We start from the raw sequence: 20,587 nt of genomic DNA on the forward strand, positions 1-20,587 counted from the left end.
GAGGAACAAACTTCCAGACTCCTCCGGCGAAATACTCCCGACTGTGTCCCTTACCCTTCGGGGGCCTGACTTCGTGCTGCCGAAACCTCCCGGGTGCCTGGGGGGATAAATGGGAACTCCGCCACACGGCATCTGAGCTGCAAGCCGAAACCGGGGATGGGACAAAGAGCGTCGGGAATCTTACCCTATGTCATCGATCCTATGGCAGGGGACACGGCTCCGCCGGTCGCGGGAGGAGGGATGGGGATGGAGGCCCCGCACCCTCGGGGAAATTGCATTAAACAGCCAGCTCAGGCCGGTGACCCCCTCCTTGTCTCCCTCTTTTCTTCCGCTCGCCCACTGCTACCGCCTGAGCCTTTATTGGCTCCCTTTGCCCAGGAATCCCGCGGCACACATGTGCGCGGCCCCGTGTCCCGAGCGGAGCGGGTGTGTCGGCGGAGGGCGGTGCCGGCCGCGGGCGGGCGGGTCGGGAGCCGCAGCCCGTGGCCAGCTGGGGATTCACGTGGAGCCATGCCGTGCCGGGCTGTGCCGTGCCGGGCTGTGCCGTGCCGGGGAGCGCCGCCGCCTTCAGCACCAAGAACAGCTACAAGTGTGGTGCCGCGCCCGCCCCGCTGCGCCGAGCCGAGCCGTGCCCTGCCGTGCTCCGCCAAGCTGAGCCGTGCCGTGCCCGTCCCGCCGGAGCGGCGGTAAGCGCAGGCGGTGCCGCGCCGCTCCCGCTGGCACCCGGGGACACCGAACCGTGTGGCTCCTGGCGGGGACCGCTCCACCGGCGCACACGGACGGTCTGGGGGTATTTTCTCGCTTGGCTGTGAGCGGCACGGCCGGGCCGGTGCGTGTGTCCGCCGCTGCGATTGAGCGGTGAGGCGGCGCAGGGCTGGTATCGTTACGGGTGCTGAGCCACTGGTCCCAAAAAGTTGGTGTTTTTTTTTTTGTTTTTTTTTTTTTTTTTTTTTTTTTTTTTAGGCGAGGGGAGGAGAAGTGAGGAAGGAGTCAGTGGAGCAGGTTCGGCTTGGCTGATCGCAAGTGTTATACAGCACGACTGAAACCACTCTCCTGAATACCTGTCCCAGGCTGAGCTTTCGCATATTAAGCTGACGCTGCTGGGGGAAGCTGTCTGAGACGAGAATTGTACAGAAATTACCTCATGCTATTCCCGATCGGCGCCGAGTATAATTCCAGTGACCTCCACAGTAATACGGATATGCAACCCTTTTTGATCAAGGTATTTATGTATCTGTGTGTGTCGCCTTTAGTTCTTATTTTAAGGAGCGAAGAGCACTCAATGCGAGTTTTGCCTCAGTTAAGGTTTTGGGGCTGTGAATCCTGGGCAATCCTCTCCGCCTGCTTTGTGGCTCAGGGGTCTTTTATATTTTTGCTTTAAATATTTATCATTTTTATTGTCGATATCCTCCCCCAATCAGCTCTAACGAAAGAGATCCCGGACACGGTGCCGTCACAGCAGCAAGCAAAAAGGGAGACTCGGAGCTCCCGAGCAGTGAGATCTCCCCCTGGCTGCCTTAGCCAGGTCGTCTCCCACCCCCCGGGAGGAGGGGGGCACAGGGGTTCCCCCGCGCTCCCCGCCGCCCTGTTCACGTTTCGCTGCCCGGGAGGGAAGAGGGGGCTCCCACCACTTCGGGGGGACGGGCCAGCCTGTCTGCCGCCGTCAAGTTCTCCGGGGCCGGGGTCGGGCGAGCTGCCGCCCGCCCGCCCATACCTTGTCGGGTGGGCTCCGCTCCCTTGGCTCCCCAGGGGAGACCCCCGTGTCCCTGGGGAGGGAAGGGACAGGAGGATCCCCACTGGACTCCGGGGGCTTCTTCCCCGGAGGAAGAGGGCGAAACGCTGTGCCGGCACGAGGAAAGGGGTTAGCTGTCCTCGTCGCGGAGCAGCATCCCCAGGTGCTGGCATGTAGGAATTCGAAGTGTTGGCAGAGGAATGTACGACACGGTTAAAAAAACAAACCAAATCAACCAGCCAACCAAACAAAAAAACCTACAAAACAACTCAAGTAAAAAAAAATCGATCAGTGGCCAAAAGTGCATGGAAATCCAGCATCGGCATTTTAGAGTTTGCAAGCTTCTGACCTCTGGGACCAGGGATTCATTAAAAGAGACTTAGGTTTGCATCGAGAGGGGAGCAGAAGCGCATTAAAACTGACCAGTTGATGCAAGGAGAGGAAGGAATCACCGGCGGCTGGAAATAAAGGGCGACGCTTGTTTTTGCATCGCCGCTGACAGAGGTGCATTGCTCCCGGCCGGGGAACAGGGTTCGGAGGGGACTTCTGAAGCCTCGGCTCCAGCCGGGAGATCCGCATGTGCCCGCCGTCCCCCGCCCACGGGCCGCCTCGGCTACAAGGCCGCGGCGAGAGGCGGCTCAGACCCGTCCTACGGCCGCAGGCTGGAAGGAGCGAGGCCGCGGGGAGAGCCGCGACGAGGCTGTGCCGGAATCCCTTAACAGCAGACGCCAGCTGGGGTACGGATGAGCCAGGGAAGAGAAAAAAAATGATCATAAATCGCTCGGCTAAGTAAAGTGGAGAACAATAGGGGGCTCCCTTCAAGAGAGAAGCTCCGCGATGATGGGCGATGGTCGCGGAGTTGCGCGGGGAGAGCCGGCTCGCCCAGCCCGGGGGCGCTCCCCGGGCCCCTCCAACAGGCGGGGCCGGCCGGGCTGCAGTAGCCCTTCCTTGGCCCAGGAAAGGTGCCGAGCGCGCTAGGATCCGGGAAAGCACGGAGAAGCCGCGCGGAAAGCCGGTGCGTGGTCGGCTGTTCGCTCCCGGCGGCGTGCGCCGGCGGCGGGCGGAGAGGGATGGAGGGGCAGAGAGCGGGGTGAGGGGTGCGCGGGGTGCGGTGCCAGGCGCTCTGCAGGGTGCGGTGCCGAGTGCCTTGCAGGATGTGCGGGGTGCGGTGGTCGGAGTGCTGTGCGGGGTGCACGGGTTGCTGTTCAGGGTGAGGTGCGGAATGCCGTGTGGAATGCGTGGGGTGCTGTGAGGGGTGCTGTGCAGGGCGCGGTGGTCGGACTGCTGTGCGGGATGCGCGGGGTGCGGTGCCTGGGGTGCAGTACTCGGGGTGCGGTTCGCAGGGCGCGGTGCGGAGTGATGTGCGGGATACACTGGCCCGATGCGCGAGATGCGGAGCGCGGGAGGCGGTGCGCTGCTCGCCGCGACCTGGGCGCCCGGGGGACCCGGCCGCTCGCCGGGACCGCCGCCGGGGTCATGCGCGGACACAGTGGGGGACTTCCCCGCAGGGTGCCCCGGGACGATTTCGGTGGGCGGCTGCGTTTCTGAGGGCAGAACCCTTAACGCGGAGCACTGGACTATGCCAGCAGCGCCTGCTTTGAATCCAACTGTGCCGGCTGGGAAGTCTAGTGCGAAGAGGGTCAAATGAAAGCAAAAACAACAGACAAAGCTCTCCTAGGGTGCCTGGGAAAATCTCGATCATCACTTGCCAGACCGGAGGTGAAACCAACTCTAAAGGTGTTAATATTGATAGGGTTCATTCAGCTCTAAGTCCAATCAAAGGTAGAGGAAAATATGCGATGCTGTTTCTTTTTTATGAATTGTAAACTCCTGTTAGTTTCACCCCAGCAGAAGGAACTGTGCTGGATTTTCGCTGGGTAGCTTGTTTGGTAAATGGATATTTGCAGGGTATGCAAAGGCGGGTGCTCTAGGGTATTTGAAAAGGGGCTGATCAGACTGCGGAGAGACATCAGACTGCACAGGGAAGAAATAGTTCCTGTAAAGGAGATGCTGAGAGTGATTTGCCTTGAAGTCCTGATTATTGTGTAAAGGTTACCTCCGTGGCAGGGGCACAGCAAACCATTACAGAAAAGCTGAGGTAGATAAGACTACTTACATCAGTGAAGAATTCTCTTGTAAGTTAGGAGTTGTGATGCCAAGGCCAAAGGTTTTCCAAATTCCCTTTTGCTGTCAGCAAAACCCATTAATCTTCTATATGTGTCAGGTTACTGTATGCAGGTGGCAACTCTTTACCTGGTCTGTGGGGAAATTTAGCTATTTGTTCATTGCTGAATGTTGTATGGGAGAAAGAAGCAACTGTTATGAACATTAGCAAGATAATTCTTTCATAGTTCAGAAGTAACACACCAGTAGTAAAACATCAAAATAGTCACATTTGTTCTTTATTTTTTCCTCCTCAGAACTTAAGAATGAAAGCTACCATTATTTTGTTTTCATTCACTAAAACCAGATTAGTTTTGCATTGACTGGACAATCTGATATTTTGTGAATGGGTTTTCACCCTAGGACTCCTCCTATCCTAGTTCACAGAATTTTTATTTTATTTTATTTTATTATTTTATTTTATTTTATTTTATTTTAGTGCAGTTCCAATGTACTTCAAATGTAATGACAAATTAATTTTTTTGGTCTTAAACAAATTTTAAATATTTTTTCTCCAGTATTTTTGTCTCTCACTAAATAGCTTATTTTGTCCCTCAGTGAAGGGTTCAGATGTGTCTGTCTGGCAACATCCATCGTAAAATATTCATCCTCCTTATCCTGCAGAGAGTACTCCTTGCTCCTGCGGTTGCCTTTAATTGTGAGATTTTTTAAAACATATTTCCTGATGAACATATTGAATCTCTCTATATATTTTCAGCCAAGACTTCAGAGCCAGCTGAAGATGGCTCTTTCAGGAACCTTGTTAACAAAATAGAGACATTTTCTGTATTTATTTAAGTATTTATCTTTCACTTTCAGCTCATTATTTAGACCTTTTCATTAACATGAAGAGATTCCACAATGAGCCTGTCGCTCAGTTGCAATGAGTCTGTGGTTGGAGTAGTGACTGGTCTGGGCACATTCTGATGCACTGACTCTGGCAATGTGGTACCAAAATACCCAACACCGAGTACCAAATATCTGATAAAGCTGAATGATTTTATGAAGGAAGTAATTTCAGAACCAGACACTACATGCAGAAGTTTCCATCTCCCCTGTCTTGCAGTACTCCGCCTCCTTAGGTTTAAAAATACATATATTCTAGCAGAACAAGTGGAGGTTTGTGTTGAAATTGCTTTAAAAATAGCAATATGTTCTGATAATGCCAGATATTTTTAATGAATTAAACCCAAGAGAAGTATGTATTACCAGATGACTGGGAGAGAGGCTTTGTGGTGCACTTACTCTTGGACTATGCTTGGGAAATGTATGAATTTCTTCTCTGAAGTCATGTTTCTAGTGAACACCAACTACTACAGTGGGAAACCTGCTAAACCAAGAATATATTTGCATTAATTTTAACTGTTATGGTCAATTGGAAAAGGACAACATTTTACTTCAAATGAAATCTCTGCACATGAGAAAAGTTCATTCAAGCTTTATAGCCCAGAGACCCATACTTTTTCACTAAAATTCATTGATAAAAATGGAATTAATTTAGATCATACGCTTTCTGCTTAGCTACACAGGCTTGCAATGTTCTATAAAAAGTAATATTTATCAATATATAAAAAGCAGTGTGGCATGAATAAATTAGGTAGTATAATAGAAGCTTTTATTTCTTAGGTAACATAAAAAAAGACTAAAAGGTTTTAAATTTTTAAAAAGAACACTTTAAAATTTTATTTCTCTTTTATAGACAGGCTGTGGACAGTTGCAGCAAAGGAACATTTTTTCAGGAAACCATGCAAGTTGAGACAGAGCTTATGTAGACTTTAATGTTGAAAAATGCTAATTATCAATTCATTTGATTTTCAACCAGTTCTAGATAAAATATTGGACTGAGGATCTTGGGCTCACTGTAGCTTCTCCATTGTTGTTAGAATTTGGGTTGCAATAGTTGCATTCATGACTATTTGTTTTCACAAGGACTGACACTTGCTTTAATTTCTGGTCATTCTTTGGCTATAAGGAATTGACCTGTGGCTGAGAAAGAGAAAAACCTGTGCTTCTTTTCTTCATGAATATTTTTCAGTGGTGCTTTCTTGTTCTCTATACAGTGTTAAATAAGAGTAGTCTTATCTTTTATTCCCTCGGTGAATTGCTCCTTTTCTGGTTTGTACATAAATGCTTGGACTAATGAGTTGGTTGTTCATTGTGGAATTGTAAAGAAAATTACCTCCATACGTATTTTAGGTGTAGATAGAACTTCTACTCTTTACTATTTTGAACCCTTAATTGGATTTTTCTACTAAGACAATCAAAACAACAGATAATTGTAGCTAGGTAATAGTTTGGTCTTTTCTCTATAATGTGAGAAACATTCTGTGGGCCTGGATTAAACCACATGGTAGTGTGAGTCAAGTTGTTCCATTTGTGACTGAGTCTGTTTGGCTCATGGAGCTGAAGCCTAGGCAGCTTTGTAACCTGTATTCCCAAAAGGAGCCAAAGGAGAATGATGGGATTATCACGTAAAACAGCACAGATTTTGTTTCATTTAGATTGAACCCTGAGCCAAATTCAAGCAAAACTAAATGTTAAGAGGCACTGAAAGTCCTGTGTGCTGCTCTCAATTGCAGTGATTTTTTTCACGCACATAAAAGATGTTTCATTTTCAAGTCGTTCTGTTACCAAATCACAGTGATATATCTTCACATTTAAAAGAAGACTTTCAATTGTGAAACTTTTTCTCAGGCCTTCAAATAGCTGCTATTTAAAAACTCTGATTCAACTTTTGTGAGCTTAATATTATCATTTGGAGAGAAACATGTAGCAAAATAAATGTAAAAACAGGATTACAAATTTAAACATTATCAATGAGCATTTTTAGTTTTGTTGCCACATGATATACAAAAATTTTGTGGAAGATAATTAAAAATGTTTTTGAGAAACAATATAGACCTGTCTTCTGATTTTGTCTGTAGTTGTGTTCTAGTGTGATCATATTTTTGATAGGAACCAGTCAAATCACTAAGGACAAAGTACATATCTGCAGTTAAGCCTGATGCCCAGATTTTCTGCACAGGCAGTGAGGAGGTGCTTGGCCAGTGTAATCAATTTCATAATAAGTAAAACGTTTGTAAAGGAAAGGATCAGGCGAATTGCACCCTAGGGTGTCCACTGCTTTCTGTAGCCTATAATAGATTTCTTGAGAGACTGCCTCAGACACAGTTGCCCACAGGTGCCTACCTAGTATCAAGTAAAATTAATTCTTTCTTCTCCTCAGAGCTTTAAAAATTTATTCAGACGTGTAATCTTGTTAAATAATGAAATAAATAAATGCCTTCCTTTGAGAATTAAAGTGTGGGCAATTCGGAGATATAACAGTCAGTCAGGTGTTTAGATATGTAGGCTGAAATCCTGATTTTGTTACAATCAGTGAGACTTCTCCAAATATCAGTGCAGGCACAACATTGTTCCTATTTAATGTGGTCCAAATTCAAGCAGAGACCTTGTTAATGTTGGACCTCAGCTAAAGTAAAATGTCAGAAAGGGAGTACTAGATATTCAGCTGGTTTCCTAACACAATATGTTGCGCTCCTTTTGCTTAAGAAATCAGCTACCTTTTCATGAAAATAATTGAGTGTTTGAAACTATCTCGAAGGAGATTTAGATATATAGTTAGCCCCCTGCAAGTGAATTCCACTAGAGAAATAATCAGTTTAACATCCAAATGATTTGAATGTGCTTGTGCAGTGGCTGAAGAGTGTACTTAAATTCAGGAGCCCTGATTACTCCATTGTCATAAAGGGGACCTCTCCAGGAGGAGAAGTAGTTACTACGTTTTTGTAGGCTGGAATAGAATGATACAGCAAAACAGAAAATACTATGTGTTATGGAGCAAGTCTGTTTCTGGATATCATGCAACAAGAAGGTAAATACGAACTACTGTTCAGAATCTGAACACCAAGCTAAGTTTAGTTCCCCTGATTCGGCTGTTGCTCTGCTGGCATCATCAATTTCCTGGCTTGTAGTACAGTGCAGCCAGGTGTTCAAATTCACTGAAGGCCAAGAATTGCTCACTTAAAGAATATGGAAAGTGAAACCTAGGCAATGTAACTTCTATTCGAAAGTAAATACACTGTGTGACAGGTAAAAAACTGCTGAACTAAATGGTCTTTCTCACTGTTTGTTTTTTTTCTTTTTTTCAGAAGTACCTCAGCTGTAGGGCAAAATACAAGGACATAAGCTACTGACTTCCTTTTAGCATCAGGACCAGACATACTACCCTACGCAGTCAATTAAGAGCAACTGAAAACCACATCTCAGAAAAGCTGGTCAACCAGTTACATCAGTGGGACATCTTTTGTAAATCACATTTTATGTACTTCTGCTGAGATCCTTTTTCTACCTACCTACCGCATGGTTCTATATGACTTATTGGGCACTGATGGTAGCCTCCAGAAAGTGCAGCTTCAAATGGTCAGCCTCATTCTTTAGCAAGAAGAAAATCTGGATACTGGATAGCAACAACGTCTTCAGAGAAAATGGTATACGAAGGGAAACGATTGGTTTCCTGCCATTGTTTCTTCCTGTTAACAGCCAAATTCTACTGGATACTCACTCTGATGCAAAGAACTCATGGCCAGGAATATGCCCACTCCATCCGACTGGATGGGGACATCATCTTGGGAGGACTGTTCCCTGTTCATGCAAAAGGGGATAGAGGGGTGCCTTGTGGGGAGCTCAAGAAGGAGAAGGGGATCCACAGACTAGAGGCAATGCTGTATGCAGTTGATCAGATTAATAAAGACCCTGATCTTCTTGCCAATATCACCCTAGGTGTCCGGATCCTTGATACATGTTCCAGGGACACTTATGCATTGGAGCAGTCCTTAACATTTGTGCAAGCATTGATAGAAAAAGATGGTTCAGATGTGAAGTGTGCAAACGGTGACCCACCTATTTTCACTAAGCCAGACAAGATATCAGGTGTGATAGGTGCTGCAGCAAGTTCTGTGTCCATTATGGTCGCAAATATTTTAAGACTTTTTAAGGTAAGGAACATTTTCTATCTTTCTTTTAAATTTCAAGAAAAATTAAGTAAGTGAGCTGGCTGTGATGTGTTACCTTCATAAAAGAAAGAACTCTACCACATTCAGAAATCTGAAATGGCTGGTTTGTCCTTTCAAAGCAAAGAGGGGAAAAATACCCCAAAGCAATGTTTGCAGACCCTATTTTAAGGTCTCGAATATTTATTTGGAGTTCTAGGCAACCAAAGCTCATTTTAACTCTTTAGGGATTTGTATCCTTATACTTTTACTACTCACATTTGCTCCATATTGAGCATTTATGCTCATCAAGACTATCTTGGGATTGATTCTCAAATTTCCGGAAGAAGGAAATATAAGATTTTAACACAAATACATTTGTAGGAGGATCAGATAATTTCCTTACCTCGAAAGATATGCCAGTAGTAATCTGGTACTATTGATGTGCAATGTCTAGCCAAATGAAGTGTACTGTAATACCTTTGATTTCCTTGAAATCTTAACGTCCTCCATATTTTTTACAAGGTGATATTTTTTTCCAGACTTTATTATCACCTTGTAAGTGATAATTTTTAGGCAACAGTTCTGACATTTCCTTCCATGCACTTTATTAAGCTCAGACATTCTAAATAATGGAAAAGTAAGCCTGCCACTTTTAAATTTGCTGTTAGATAGGAAGATGAACACATTCTAATCAATCAACTTGGATGGAAGAAATCAGGCAACAGATATTTAATTTTTAATCCTATGCAATAGCAAACAGACAATGGTAAGTTGAGCACTTTTTTCTGTATACAGAACGACTGTAACTTTTGTCTGAATCTATTACTGTCCCACCACCTACTGTTCCTTCCATCCATTCAGAAACCCTTCCTTATTTCACACAGCTTAACAACCAACAAACACTACCTAAAGACTATTTCTTTGACTTTGGTGCAGAAGATTCTGGTAATGTTAAATATTGCTGTTATATATTTTGAAAAGTGTTGCACTTGTTTTCTAGTTGTTGTAACTGAGAGATTGATTATTAGTAGAGAAAGACTGGTTTCTTTTTTTAAGGTTTCTCACATCAGCAAAGAGTATTTTGGTCATTTGAATGGAGATTTTTGTTCTTCCCTCTGGCTCTCCCACAAAGGGTATAATGATGGAATTACAGTTCAGTGGAGGAGCAAAATGTCTGCTGGATTGTGGTCAGGTGTTCATTTCATTCTCAAAACTGATCTGCAGCTGCAATTACTGTACAGGTCTGAGAGTAGTGGACTTGTTCCAGCCATATGTTTTGCATGTGAGAATCAGGTACACAAAATTGAGCTAAGATTTAAAAAATATTCTACATGGAGAACACCTCTGGAGTTATGCCTGGTGGGGATACCTGTCTTTCCTGGGAGCAATCATACATGTTGTAGGAGGTGATTATTTTTTATTTCACATTCTTTTTTTAAGTTGTGCTACCCTATTAAATAATGCATAGTTCTGAAGTAATGATAGATGGAAAGGTCAGTTTAAGAGCCATTATAATGCAGGGCCACATAGACTATGGCTTACACCCAGTTTTGAGTTGAATACGATTCTGTAGACTGATTTAAGAAACTAAGCCTTGTAAGACATGCATTAACTGTGAAATAAGAGCAGCAAGAAGGAAAGAGGCCTATGAATTGTCTAAGATAGCTGCAATTTGTCTTCTGAAACCTTGACAGCTACCTTCTGATTTACGTTATGCAATAAAATTGCAAATAACGTTCTACTGCAGTCTTAATCAATAGAAAGCCATGTGATATCCCCTCTGGGGAAAGATCTTATTTACCCATTTAATTGATGTAACACAGCTGCTGGCAAAAGGAGGAGACATCTCTTTTAGTTTTAATTATAGATCCTGCACAAATATTCTTAATAATGTAAAAATATGTCAAATTATACCCTTTAATGTCTGATGGTGGACCAGCATCTGAAATCTGTTTTTACACCTTCCTCTCAGAAGTGGATCTCTTCATGTGTAAAGGCTTCTGGATAAGGCCCTTGGTTAGCAACGCTATAGAAACCATTCACAATGGTTATCGTCAAGAGTATTAGGAAATTAAGGGTCATTTGCCAGAAATACAGATGGATAATCCAGTTTGGGTTGTACTCAGACCAAAGATATAGGCTGAAATTCTCAGCTGGTGCATCTGCACAGCTCTGTAGCTGAGGACCTGGACCTTGGTCCATGCTCACAAAGGCATTACTTACCCCAGCTGAGTGACTAGCCTTGACATATATCAAGCTATGTCAAGGCTGGTCACTCAGCTGGTATAAGTGCCTGTACTTTCATAAAGCCAGTGATCACCATCATGCAAATGCCTGTTTCCATTATATCCAGAATGAGTGTGATTTATCCATATTTCTGTCTAACAGTTCTATTTAGCAAGTTGAATCTGTAATTGGAAGATCAGTAGTGCTTTAATACCTGCTCTGAAGTTCCTGAATGTCAGGGCTACATATTTTTTGAGAACGCTATTATCCAGTGAAATTTTAATCTGATGAAATTATGCGAAGTATATTATATCATTCAATGTGAATACACAAAGATATACTGAGAAATACTATGCTCAGCAGCTTGAATTTTTATGCTGCTATTTTTCTTTTTCTTGCCATTTTTTTCCTTTCTTTTATTGATTTTACAACAGAAAACATACAGGTCAATAGTCCTATCTGATGATCTGATGGATAGCATAAACTGATTGATAGTCATGGTATTCTTTTATCTAAGTGTTTTCATGAGAAGAGGAAGGAGGCCAACACAGAAAACAACCTTGATCTATAGACTTTTTTCCTGATCAAATGGCTTGCCTTGAACTCTTTTTCTCCTTTTGTGAATTCTGACGTACACTGCTGCTTAGCAGGTGATTTTCTGTAGGTCTTACCGTTACTAGATTCAAAACATTAAGGTCCAAATTCGGACAGGCTAAATTTCACCTCTTGGTGGTTTTAGACCTTTCAGAGGCACTTTACACACAGAAAACACTGGATTATGGAATTAATTGCTGTTATGCCTTGATTATCGAAAAGTGGTGGTTTTTCATCTTGTATGACTCTGGTACTTGGTAAAAAAAGTTACTTATTAAACTTTCAGAACTTGGAGCTGGTCTTGCTGCAAATACAGTGGAAGAAAGGCAAGCAGAAGACTATGCTAGGTAGTAACACAGCCACTGCCCACTTAACCAGTTAATTAGGGATCTCAGGGCAGATTGTGCCCACTTGAATTTTAAGTTCTTTTTATCAGTGAACATCAGGAGTGGGCTGCTTCACACGGCAAATAGAGACAAGAGGCCAGAGGCTGACAGAATCTATTCAGGAGCTGGCTGTCTCTGGGTAGTTTCACAGTCACAAAGACAACCTTTCTACTAACTCAATCTGTCAAAATGTTACTCTTATATCCTTCCTTATATTTATTTTACTGAAATTCTGGTTTTCTGTAGGGTGCTCAGGCGTGACTAGGTGGTATTCTTTATCTTATAAGTGTGATGCTTATAAGCGTCTGGGCTGCTTCCCACTCCCCAAAACTTGGCATGGAGGAAACAAGAGACTCTTTAACCTAGCTCAATTCATGTATTATGTTCCCTGTATTCAAAGCTTGTACTTGTTTGATGTCTGAATAACTCATGTCAATGGTTAAAATCAGCTCGAAAAAGATAGACATTTGTTTATGCTAGTGTCCTCACATCTAAAAACCTCATACTATTTCTGAACTCCTTGGTACGCTCCATCGGTCACCTTCACACATCTTCTAGCCAGTGTCACACTAGGAGCTGCCTAGATATGTTGGTTTGCATGCAAACTGAGAGGGGTGGACAGTATGCTTGGTGGATTGTGATCTTAAGGTTTTATGTACATATTTATATGCATGTGTACAAAGCTAAAATATTCATCAAGAGTTTTATTCTTTTCCTTGCTTTGCCTTGCCTTGCCTTGCCTCGTCTTCTGTTTTCTCCTCTTTTCCTAAGGCTAAATTACTTATTTCCTCTTTTTGGTCAAATTCCCTTCTTGCTGCACCGCTGTAACCCACTTTAATAGCTGCTGTCTGATGGGACTAATACTCACTGCATTCACATTTGCCTTATACATTTCATACACATTTACTTCTTCAGAAGTACAAGTACAAATGACATTATGGAGTTACTCTTTCAACTTTATGGCAACCATCCAAAATGCAAGGGATAGTTTCTTTCAGTAAATCTAGAAGGCAATATATTAGTTCGACCAGCATTTTGTTTATTTTCTTTGATTGTTTCCTTGCCTCATTTTGGATCTTTGGCTGGCAGCTTTGCGCAGTTACCAGGGCTGTACCTGGATGATGCTATTTTTATGCTTAGTTGCAGGTCTTTTTATATTTGGCTGCCATTTGGCACTTTTGCTGCCTTGTGTTCTAGACCTGCATGAAGCAGCAGACAGGCCTCCCAGAAATGAGGGCATTACCACTGTACGGAGGCTAACCTCACTGAACTGCATAAATGCAGGGCTACGTATTTAAATTGTGGCAATGGAGTGCATCTCAAGTTTGAAAGGAATATGATGTAAATAAAATGTAATAACATCTTACCACATAATTTCAGAGATCATAAACATATTTTTGTGAGGCAACCTGAGCCATACACAGATCCTGATCCTGTCTCTATATCTATGGAAATATTTGCACCTCATGAGCATTACAGACTTCAGAGGCTCTACGGAGATGCAGAAGTCAGTCTGTTCCATGTCTTATTGCAGGGTCTTTCCATAATGGAAAAGCTTTATCATATACTTTAATGAAGTGAAGAAGGAGCTCAAGAATTTTACACAACATACTGGCGTTCATTAATAAAAAAATGTGCTACACTGATTGGAATATATCCATTTTCTGTTCACCGTGTCATGCTACATGTGTCAATAACATTTGCTGCTGCATGGCATTTGAAATTCGAAATAGGACGATTTTTTTCCTGGTGATTAAAACATATGTGGAAAATTTTGTGTGAAGTGTGAAGCAAAATTGCTGTTAGGGAGAAGACTACTGAAACATTTTGAAATCAGCTCTTAGGATGAACAGATTTATTTTACCTTTGCTCTAGATAATATTTGTACTTGAATAATTTTTAATTATAAAAGGAACCCATTGCCAATATGTCCCATTCAATTTTACAGCGTTTTTTGGTAGCGCTTAGTACAAGCACATATCTGTTTAGTGCCTGAGCATCTTGTCTTGTTGGCTGGAAAATACCTTTATTATAATTTCTTTCTTTTCCTTTTTATTTTTATAATTGAACTTCTTTTACATAGAAGATACATTAATATTTCTTTATATTTCCATGGCCGTAGACACTTGGTTATGCAAAAACCCCCTTTTAACTCAACCATGATTCTTCTGTCGGCACTAGGTTAAATGTTTTGTGGTTGAGAGAGCCAAATGCCAGGTCAACACCAAGATAAAATTATAGGTACGAGAGACACTTTGCTAGTGTCAATAATTAACAGTTGCCAAATTTTTTATTTGCAGTCGGAGGAAATAATAGGTTTTCAGATTCTGTGAAAACTGCTAGCACTGATTAGCATCAACTTTTATTTGTGATAAGCTGTTTGAGGCAAGGGAGTACAAAAGCAATTTGATGCATTCATTTAGTATTTTACAATATGTTAGTTCCTTAACTATTCCTCTAAAGATTTAATAATTTTGGTCTTCTAACATTCCTAGATGAAGCTATACCAATGGTTAGAGCAAAGGGGCAATCTGGTTTTCTGTGTTATTTTCTGTATTTGTAATTCATTTGCTATAAGGCTTGAGGCGAATCTCTTGACCTTTTTGTGCTTCTCTTTTGTCATTTTGATTTGCTTGTGTTTAAGCATTTCACAGGAACAATCGGAAGCTTGATTAATGTTTTTTAAATGCTTGAGATGTCTCCCCTCCTTTTGTAAGCATGTTGAAGCTGTCTAAAATGTTGAGATTTTTACATCATTCCATAAGCACAGTACATGAGCACCTTACAAAGAGAGTGCACCTATGAAAGACCAACAGTCTGATTTTCTTTCTACTTCCCTGAGGGCATCTTTCCCTCACATGAAGGAAACTGCATATGCAGAGAAAATTGTTTTATCCTTTCATGGATGAAGTTTTTCTGAGTTCCTACCACTATATTAGGGTTGTTTGAATATGACAGAGGTCCTTGAATTATTTGTTAAATAATACCTGTAGTAATACAGATATCAGTCATAATTTCACAAGTGAGAAGAGCAAAAGGCTGAGAGGAGCCTAGCAGTTCAACAGCTCACTTATGCACAGAAACACAAACTCTGCAGTGAGGTTTTTTAAAGATCTTGTGTTAATAGGAGGCAGTTTGTCTGCCAGTAAACAAAATGTGCCTGGCATAGTTGTCTGGCACCTGGCACCGAGGCCAGCTGACACAGAAAATCCATACCCACATCACACACTCCTTTATTCCTCCAAATCATGGGGCTTCATGGAAGTTACCAGAGGGGAATGATTCCTGACCCATGCTGACTTCTGAAGCCTGTCGGGAATCTAAGACTTGGCTGGCACAGGTCGTGGCCGAGTTATGGACTGTCCTGACAGTCTGACAGTGGAGGCAGCTGAGCTGTTGCTGAGAGATGTGCTCTGAAATGATGTGATTAACCAGTGTAGACATTGCTGCTGATTTCTTGGGACAGAGCTCCTCTGCTCCTACGTCACGCTGAAGGGAAACCAAAACACTGCAAGGATCATTGATGCTGTTTCAGTGCTTTTGTACAGCAATGTTAGTTGTATTAACCACAATGAGAACTAAATTAAGTCGACCCTTTCCCTTAGTGTTTAATTTTTTCAGTACAGTGACAGTACAAGGCAATATGAATAGTCCTGGTTTCTGACTGTCATCAGAAACCAGGCACTATTTTGTTACAGCCAAGTGGTAGATTTTGGGGATTTGTGTATTTCTATTTTCATTATTTTCCCTAAAGCATATTGTGCTTTTAGGATTAAACTGGTTTACAGTGCTTAAATATATATCTTTGTGTTTGCTAGCATTTATCAGAGAAAAGTAGTCATCCAAACAAAAGTCTTACTGAGGGACACTAATTCCACAGGAATGAATTAAATAGCCAAGAGCAATATGCTCCTCTGGGCTGGAATATACATATGCTCCCAGCAAGATATTATGTCTCTTATCCTTCTGACAGGACAATTAAGCATTTAAGTGAGGCCTTAAATTAGGAGGCTGTTGGCCCTTGGCTGTCTGTGCCCTCAATAGAGAGAATAAAATGCTTTCAGAAGGGGACTGGTCAGGCTATGAGCGTTGATGAATCTTTCATGTTTGAAGAAAGTTTATGCGTTGATCCATGCTTGCACTTGCACCAGACAGAACCTCTTCTCGCTGGAAGGCTTTGGAAGCCCTGGAGGAAAGTGATAGGTGGCTTTATAAAATCTTAAACTCCTGTAAGGGTGGTATCAGTTTCTTAAACCAGTTTCTTTCTCACTTTTCTTTGGAAGGAATCTTACTCATCTCCTTTTCTCTTCCTTTTCACACCTGCTCTATTTCTCTCTCATTATCTTAAGAAAAGCTACTTTTTGGCCACTGTTCCCAGTATTTTTCAAGTGACTATTTCATTCTACAGTGTCCAAAGAAAAGTTTTTTCAGACGTGCTGAATAAACAAGACTCTGACTGGGTCTTGGTTTCTGTAGGTTGTGAGGATGAGCAGGTCAGCAGGAGGAAGAGCTGGAAACTGGACAGCTTAGGAGAGGGACTTATCTGGGGGGATAACAGGAAATAAAGGAACTGCTTGTTGAAAGATTGAGCCCTAAAGGGACAAGAGTCTTTCTGTTTTTTACCTCACTGTAGGATTTCTTGTCTGGCACTTCAGATAAATCCTGGGCTCTAACTCTTCTCCGACATAAACTATTCCTGATAGCAATGCTGAGATATGCCATGGTATTGTGAGATCCCTCTTTCTACTGTATCTCTTTTACAGCTTGAGACTGTGGGACAGGAGCAAAACTGACTTCTCTGAGCTGGAATAATTCATCTTTTGAGTTTTGGCTTATGTTCTTTCACAGAAGATGCCTCCAGCATTTAGTTACATAGCAGTAGTATTTGTAGAGGCTGAATCTGAATCTTCATTCCTTCTTCACTGGTGCATTTATGCACATGGCTCTTCTACAAGTTGAAAACTAGAAAAAGGATGATAGTCCATTTTGGGTATCATTCTATGAAAAGTGACTAACAACTTCCCTTAGATTTTTACTTTGATAGTGGCTCTGTCACATTTAAAATGCCATCACAATCTTCTTCCAGGCAAGGCACAATTTCATCAAGCAACTCCATTGCATTATGGTAACTTTGATCCCCTACAGTGATGGTTACTCTTATTCAGATAAATTTTCTTTGGTTTTTGTTTGCAAAGTACTGTGAATATTAAGATATTAGTGAAAACTTATCATGACAGTTGTACTTAGGCTATTCACTAGAGAAACATTTCAGAGAGCTTGTGAATCCTGCAATAGTTGTTTAGGCCTGACACTTCCAAAAATGAAGCCCGAAAAATGACCTGAAGAAAGGGCTGGCTACACTACAAACCTAACACTTCAAATTCTACTCGTAAAGAGGAGTTAGTAGAGCACAGACATATATAGCTAGAGGTAGGATATTGTTTCAGGAATGAAAATATGGGTTGACCACTAGGAAAAAATATTGCCAAGAAGTACCCTGTTATATGTTGTCTAAAGTTTCATCCAGTTGCGTATTATGAGAAAAATGCCAAATTTCCTACTTCATAGCTTTCTGAAAATTAGGTTGGATAGAAGTATAAAAATATACATTTATGTATCAGTAGGGAAATTTTCTAGGCAAAGTAGCCAGTGTTTTCCTCTCCTAACTTTGATGATTCTGTTTACAATTCTTTGCATAACAAAGCACAGGATTTAAAAGTTACCAGCTGCTATATTTGCTTTCCAAAGTGTGAAGAAAACACGTATTGTCCTGAGGATTAGAGAGCTGATTCTCTTTGTGCTCAGTTCAGGCAGAACTGAAATGTTTGTAATGAAAGTTAAAGCTATTGAAAAGCACGAAACATAAAAGAAAAATAATGTGTTTATGTCTTCTTTGTTGGACAGGATTTGATGATGCCCTTAGAAAGTTTTAAACATTTCTCTTATTAACAAGCATTATTTTGTGCATGTTTTAAACAGTTCCACTTGCAAATCCTAAGTGCAGTCAGAGCTGTTGTTTCAGCCCACTGGGAACTGTTTTGCCAAATATCATCTGAACAGCAAAAACTCATCATCTATGAGAAGGTTCACATCTCCAGTACGGATTGAACGGCATTTTGGAAACTGGATGTGTAAGGCATTTCAGACTGCAGAGAAAAAATAATATCTTTAGGGCTAGTTTTGGAGACTGGAATAAGATGGGAAGGTAACTGTGCTGTATGTGACAGCATGAAAAACTTGCAGTTGGAACAGATGCTGAGAGTGCCCTGTGACTCAAGGTATGATTTCCTGCCATTCCTGCCAAGTTTCAAAGCTTGTGTTTCTTTTTTCTCTTTTCTATTTTTAGGCTGAATAGCAAAGAACTTGTGCTTCAGGAATGAAGATTCACCATTTCGGTTATATCTATTTCACTGTGTCTTTGCATATGCATCAAATAATGTTTGATTCTGGCGTGCAGAAGAGAATGAGAGTAAAGATGTAAAAAGCTGACGAAAATGCAGGGTATTTTTGGTATGGATCACATAATCACTTGGCTCAATGGCAAGTTGCAAAGCTTTGTCTAAGTGTGACAGACTTCCATTGCTGTGTGCTAGTGCCCGTTGAAGCCTTACATCCTTTGTCTTGCCTCAGCATAGATTTTCTCTGTGACCTTGGGCAAGTCACACAGCAGTGAATCTTCAGCCTGGTGGCTGATGCCCGTGGAGTTGGGTGCCCAGTGGCCCTGGAGGACTGATGGCCAGGGTCCCCTGCCCTTGCTTCCCTGGTTAGAGCACTTCTGTGGCTGAAGGGATTTGTGAATATAAAGGCTCCTTGATAATCAGATATAAGAGTAAGGGGTGGGGGCATATAAGTACTTCAGATAGCTAGTTCTTAATGAGGGATTTCTTGTATCCTCTTACATAGTTCTCTCCCCTGGGTTTTGCTATGAAAGGAGATTATCCAACTCACAGTATGATTTAAATATGCAAGTCATAGGTCTCAGGAGCAAGTGGTGAAGCCTGCCTGACCTGTAATCAGAGGCTGATTTCCCCTTAGGAAACCGAGACAGTCAAAGAGAGCCCCAGAATCAGGAAAAAGTATTTGGATTATTGCCCAACAAAATTAAAATTGTTAAAATTTATACCTGCAATCTATATTAGAGTAATTGGGAAAAAATGAATGTCTGTAATTGTTATGCCAAAGCAAAAAATTAAGCAGTGCAGGATGGAAAAAATTAGGATAGGTGTGTGTGCAAATGTACGTTCTACTTAACTGAGTGGATTTGTTTTGTTCTTAAATGCTTGAGAAGAGGGACAGTAAAATTAGTTTTGTAACAGACTTGCTAGCTGGCAATTATACAGTTTATTTCTTGGTGTCTTAGGAACCATTTTTTTGTTTGTTTAATTTTTCATGTTGATTTCATTAGAAGTTTTTTTACTTATCTTTAAATTGAGTAAAAATCCCCAAGAATAGTGCAACTTCTGTCAGATGTGTGGTAATTAGCTACCTCATCTATTTATCAGGAGTGGATCAGGAACTAAGAGAAAAGCTGATTCCTATGTTAAATATCCTCCTTTTCAGTTGTTTTTAATATATCCAAGGTATGAACGCAATATTGTGAGCTAGGGTATGCAAATAATTAGTCAGTTTGACAGCTAAACTGAAAATAAGCATTCATTTTATTCTTAACCAAAATGATCATGTAGAAGTGGAAGTGGAACTTAGGGGCTTCTTTATTTGATGGTGCTTTTTTTAAAAAAATTTTTGTCGTTGTTTTGTTTTTGTTTTATTTTGTTGAGGAAAGCTTTCCACAATGTTCTCTTTTGTGTTAAATGATAACTCATATTCCATGTAAAACCAAATGTTTTATTTCTAATTTGGAAATTTCATAGTGTAAAATACAAGTGATAGGTTTGAAATTACAGTCCTGGGTATCATGCATTAAGTGCTGGTGCCCCTGTTACCAAACTGTGTTTACGCATGGCTTACACAAGGCTCTTGGGCAAATTCTTTCTTTTGGATTCAGAGAAGGGTATCAAATATAGCTTAGGAGATGGGACAGTTCAACTCTAGTCCCCACAGCAACAGACAAGACTGCTTTACAGTAAAATTAAGAGTTCTGGTCACATGGGGTGAGAGCTCTGCAGAAACAGGGATGCCAGGGCACTCTGTATGTGCTGAACTTCCACCCTGTGAGTTTTCTTTCTGTCAGAACAGGTCCTATCTCACCAGTCTCCTGTGTGCAGGACTTTCCCTGGAGGTCTCTAATATCAAAACTGTTTGTCAAAACAGGCCTGTAATTGTGCATCTTCTTGAAAACTCTTGCCCGCTTTTCTACCTCTGAACAGCTGTATGCACGTTAACACTGCTGTTGCCAGATGCTGTCTATTCACTGCTGATAAGCTTGCACAATGGGAACATTTTATTTCATCCATGCTACAATTCATTAAATGTTCGTTAGAGTAATGATTTGAACTTAGCTATTCCCATTCCTTGCTAAATACTGGACTATG

At 41.8% G+C, this 20,587-nt stretch overlaps 1 protein-coding gene across 4 annotated transcripts in view; it reads left to right on the forward strand.

The window, feature by feature from the left end:
- Positions 1-453: 453 nt before the first annotated feature.
- GRM8 (glutamate metabotropic receptor 8) overlaps positions 454-20,587 on the forward strand; it is a 329,218-nt gene continuing 309,084 nt past the window's right edge. Inside the window, exons 1-3 of one of the 4 annotated variants that reach the window (XM_027742595.2) lie at positions 454-686; positions 964-1,222; positions 8,047-8,892. In XM_027742595.2, coding sequence (XP_027598396.1) covers positions 8,383-8,892 — 510 coding nt within the window. In that variant the 5' untranslated portion in view covers positions 454-686; positions 964-1,222; positions 8,047-8,382. Of the gene's footprint in view, positions 687-963; positions 1,223-1,905; positions 2,470-2,594; positions 2,748-8,046; positions 8,893-20,587 lie in introns of those variants that run through there. The other 3 variants (XM_027742591.2, XM_027742593.2, XM_027742592.2) reach the window with 3 other exon arrangements.

The sequence above is a fragment of the Pipra filicauda genome, unplaced genomic scaffold (genome assembly GCF_003945595.2).
Source record: "Pipra filicauda isolate LSUMZ 115617 unplaced genomic scaffold, ASM394559v2 scaffold113_size4260070_pilon, whole genome shotgun sequence".
Classification (NCBI taxonomy): Eukaryota; Metazoa; Chordata; class Aves; order Passeriformes; family Pipridae; genus Pipra; species Pipra filicauda.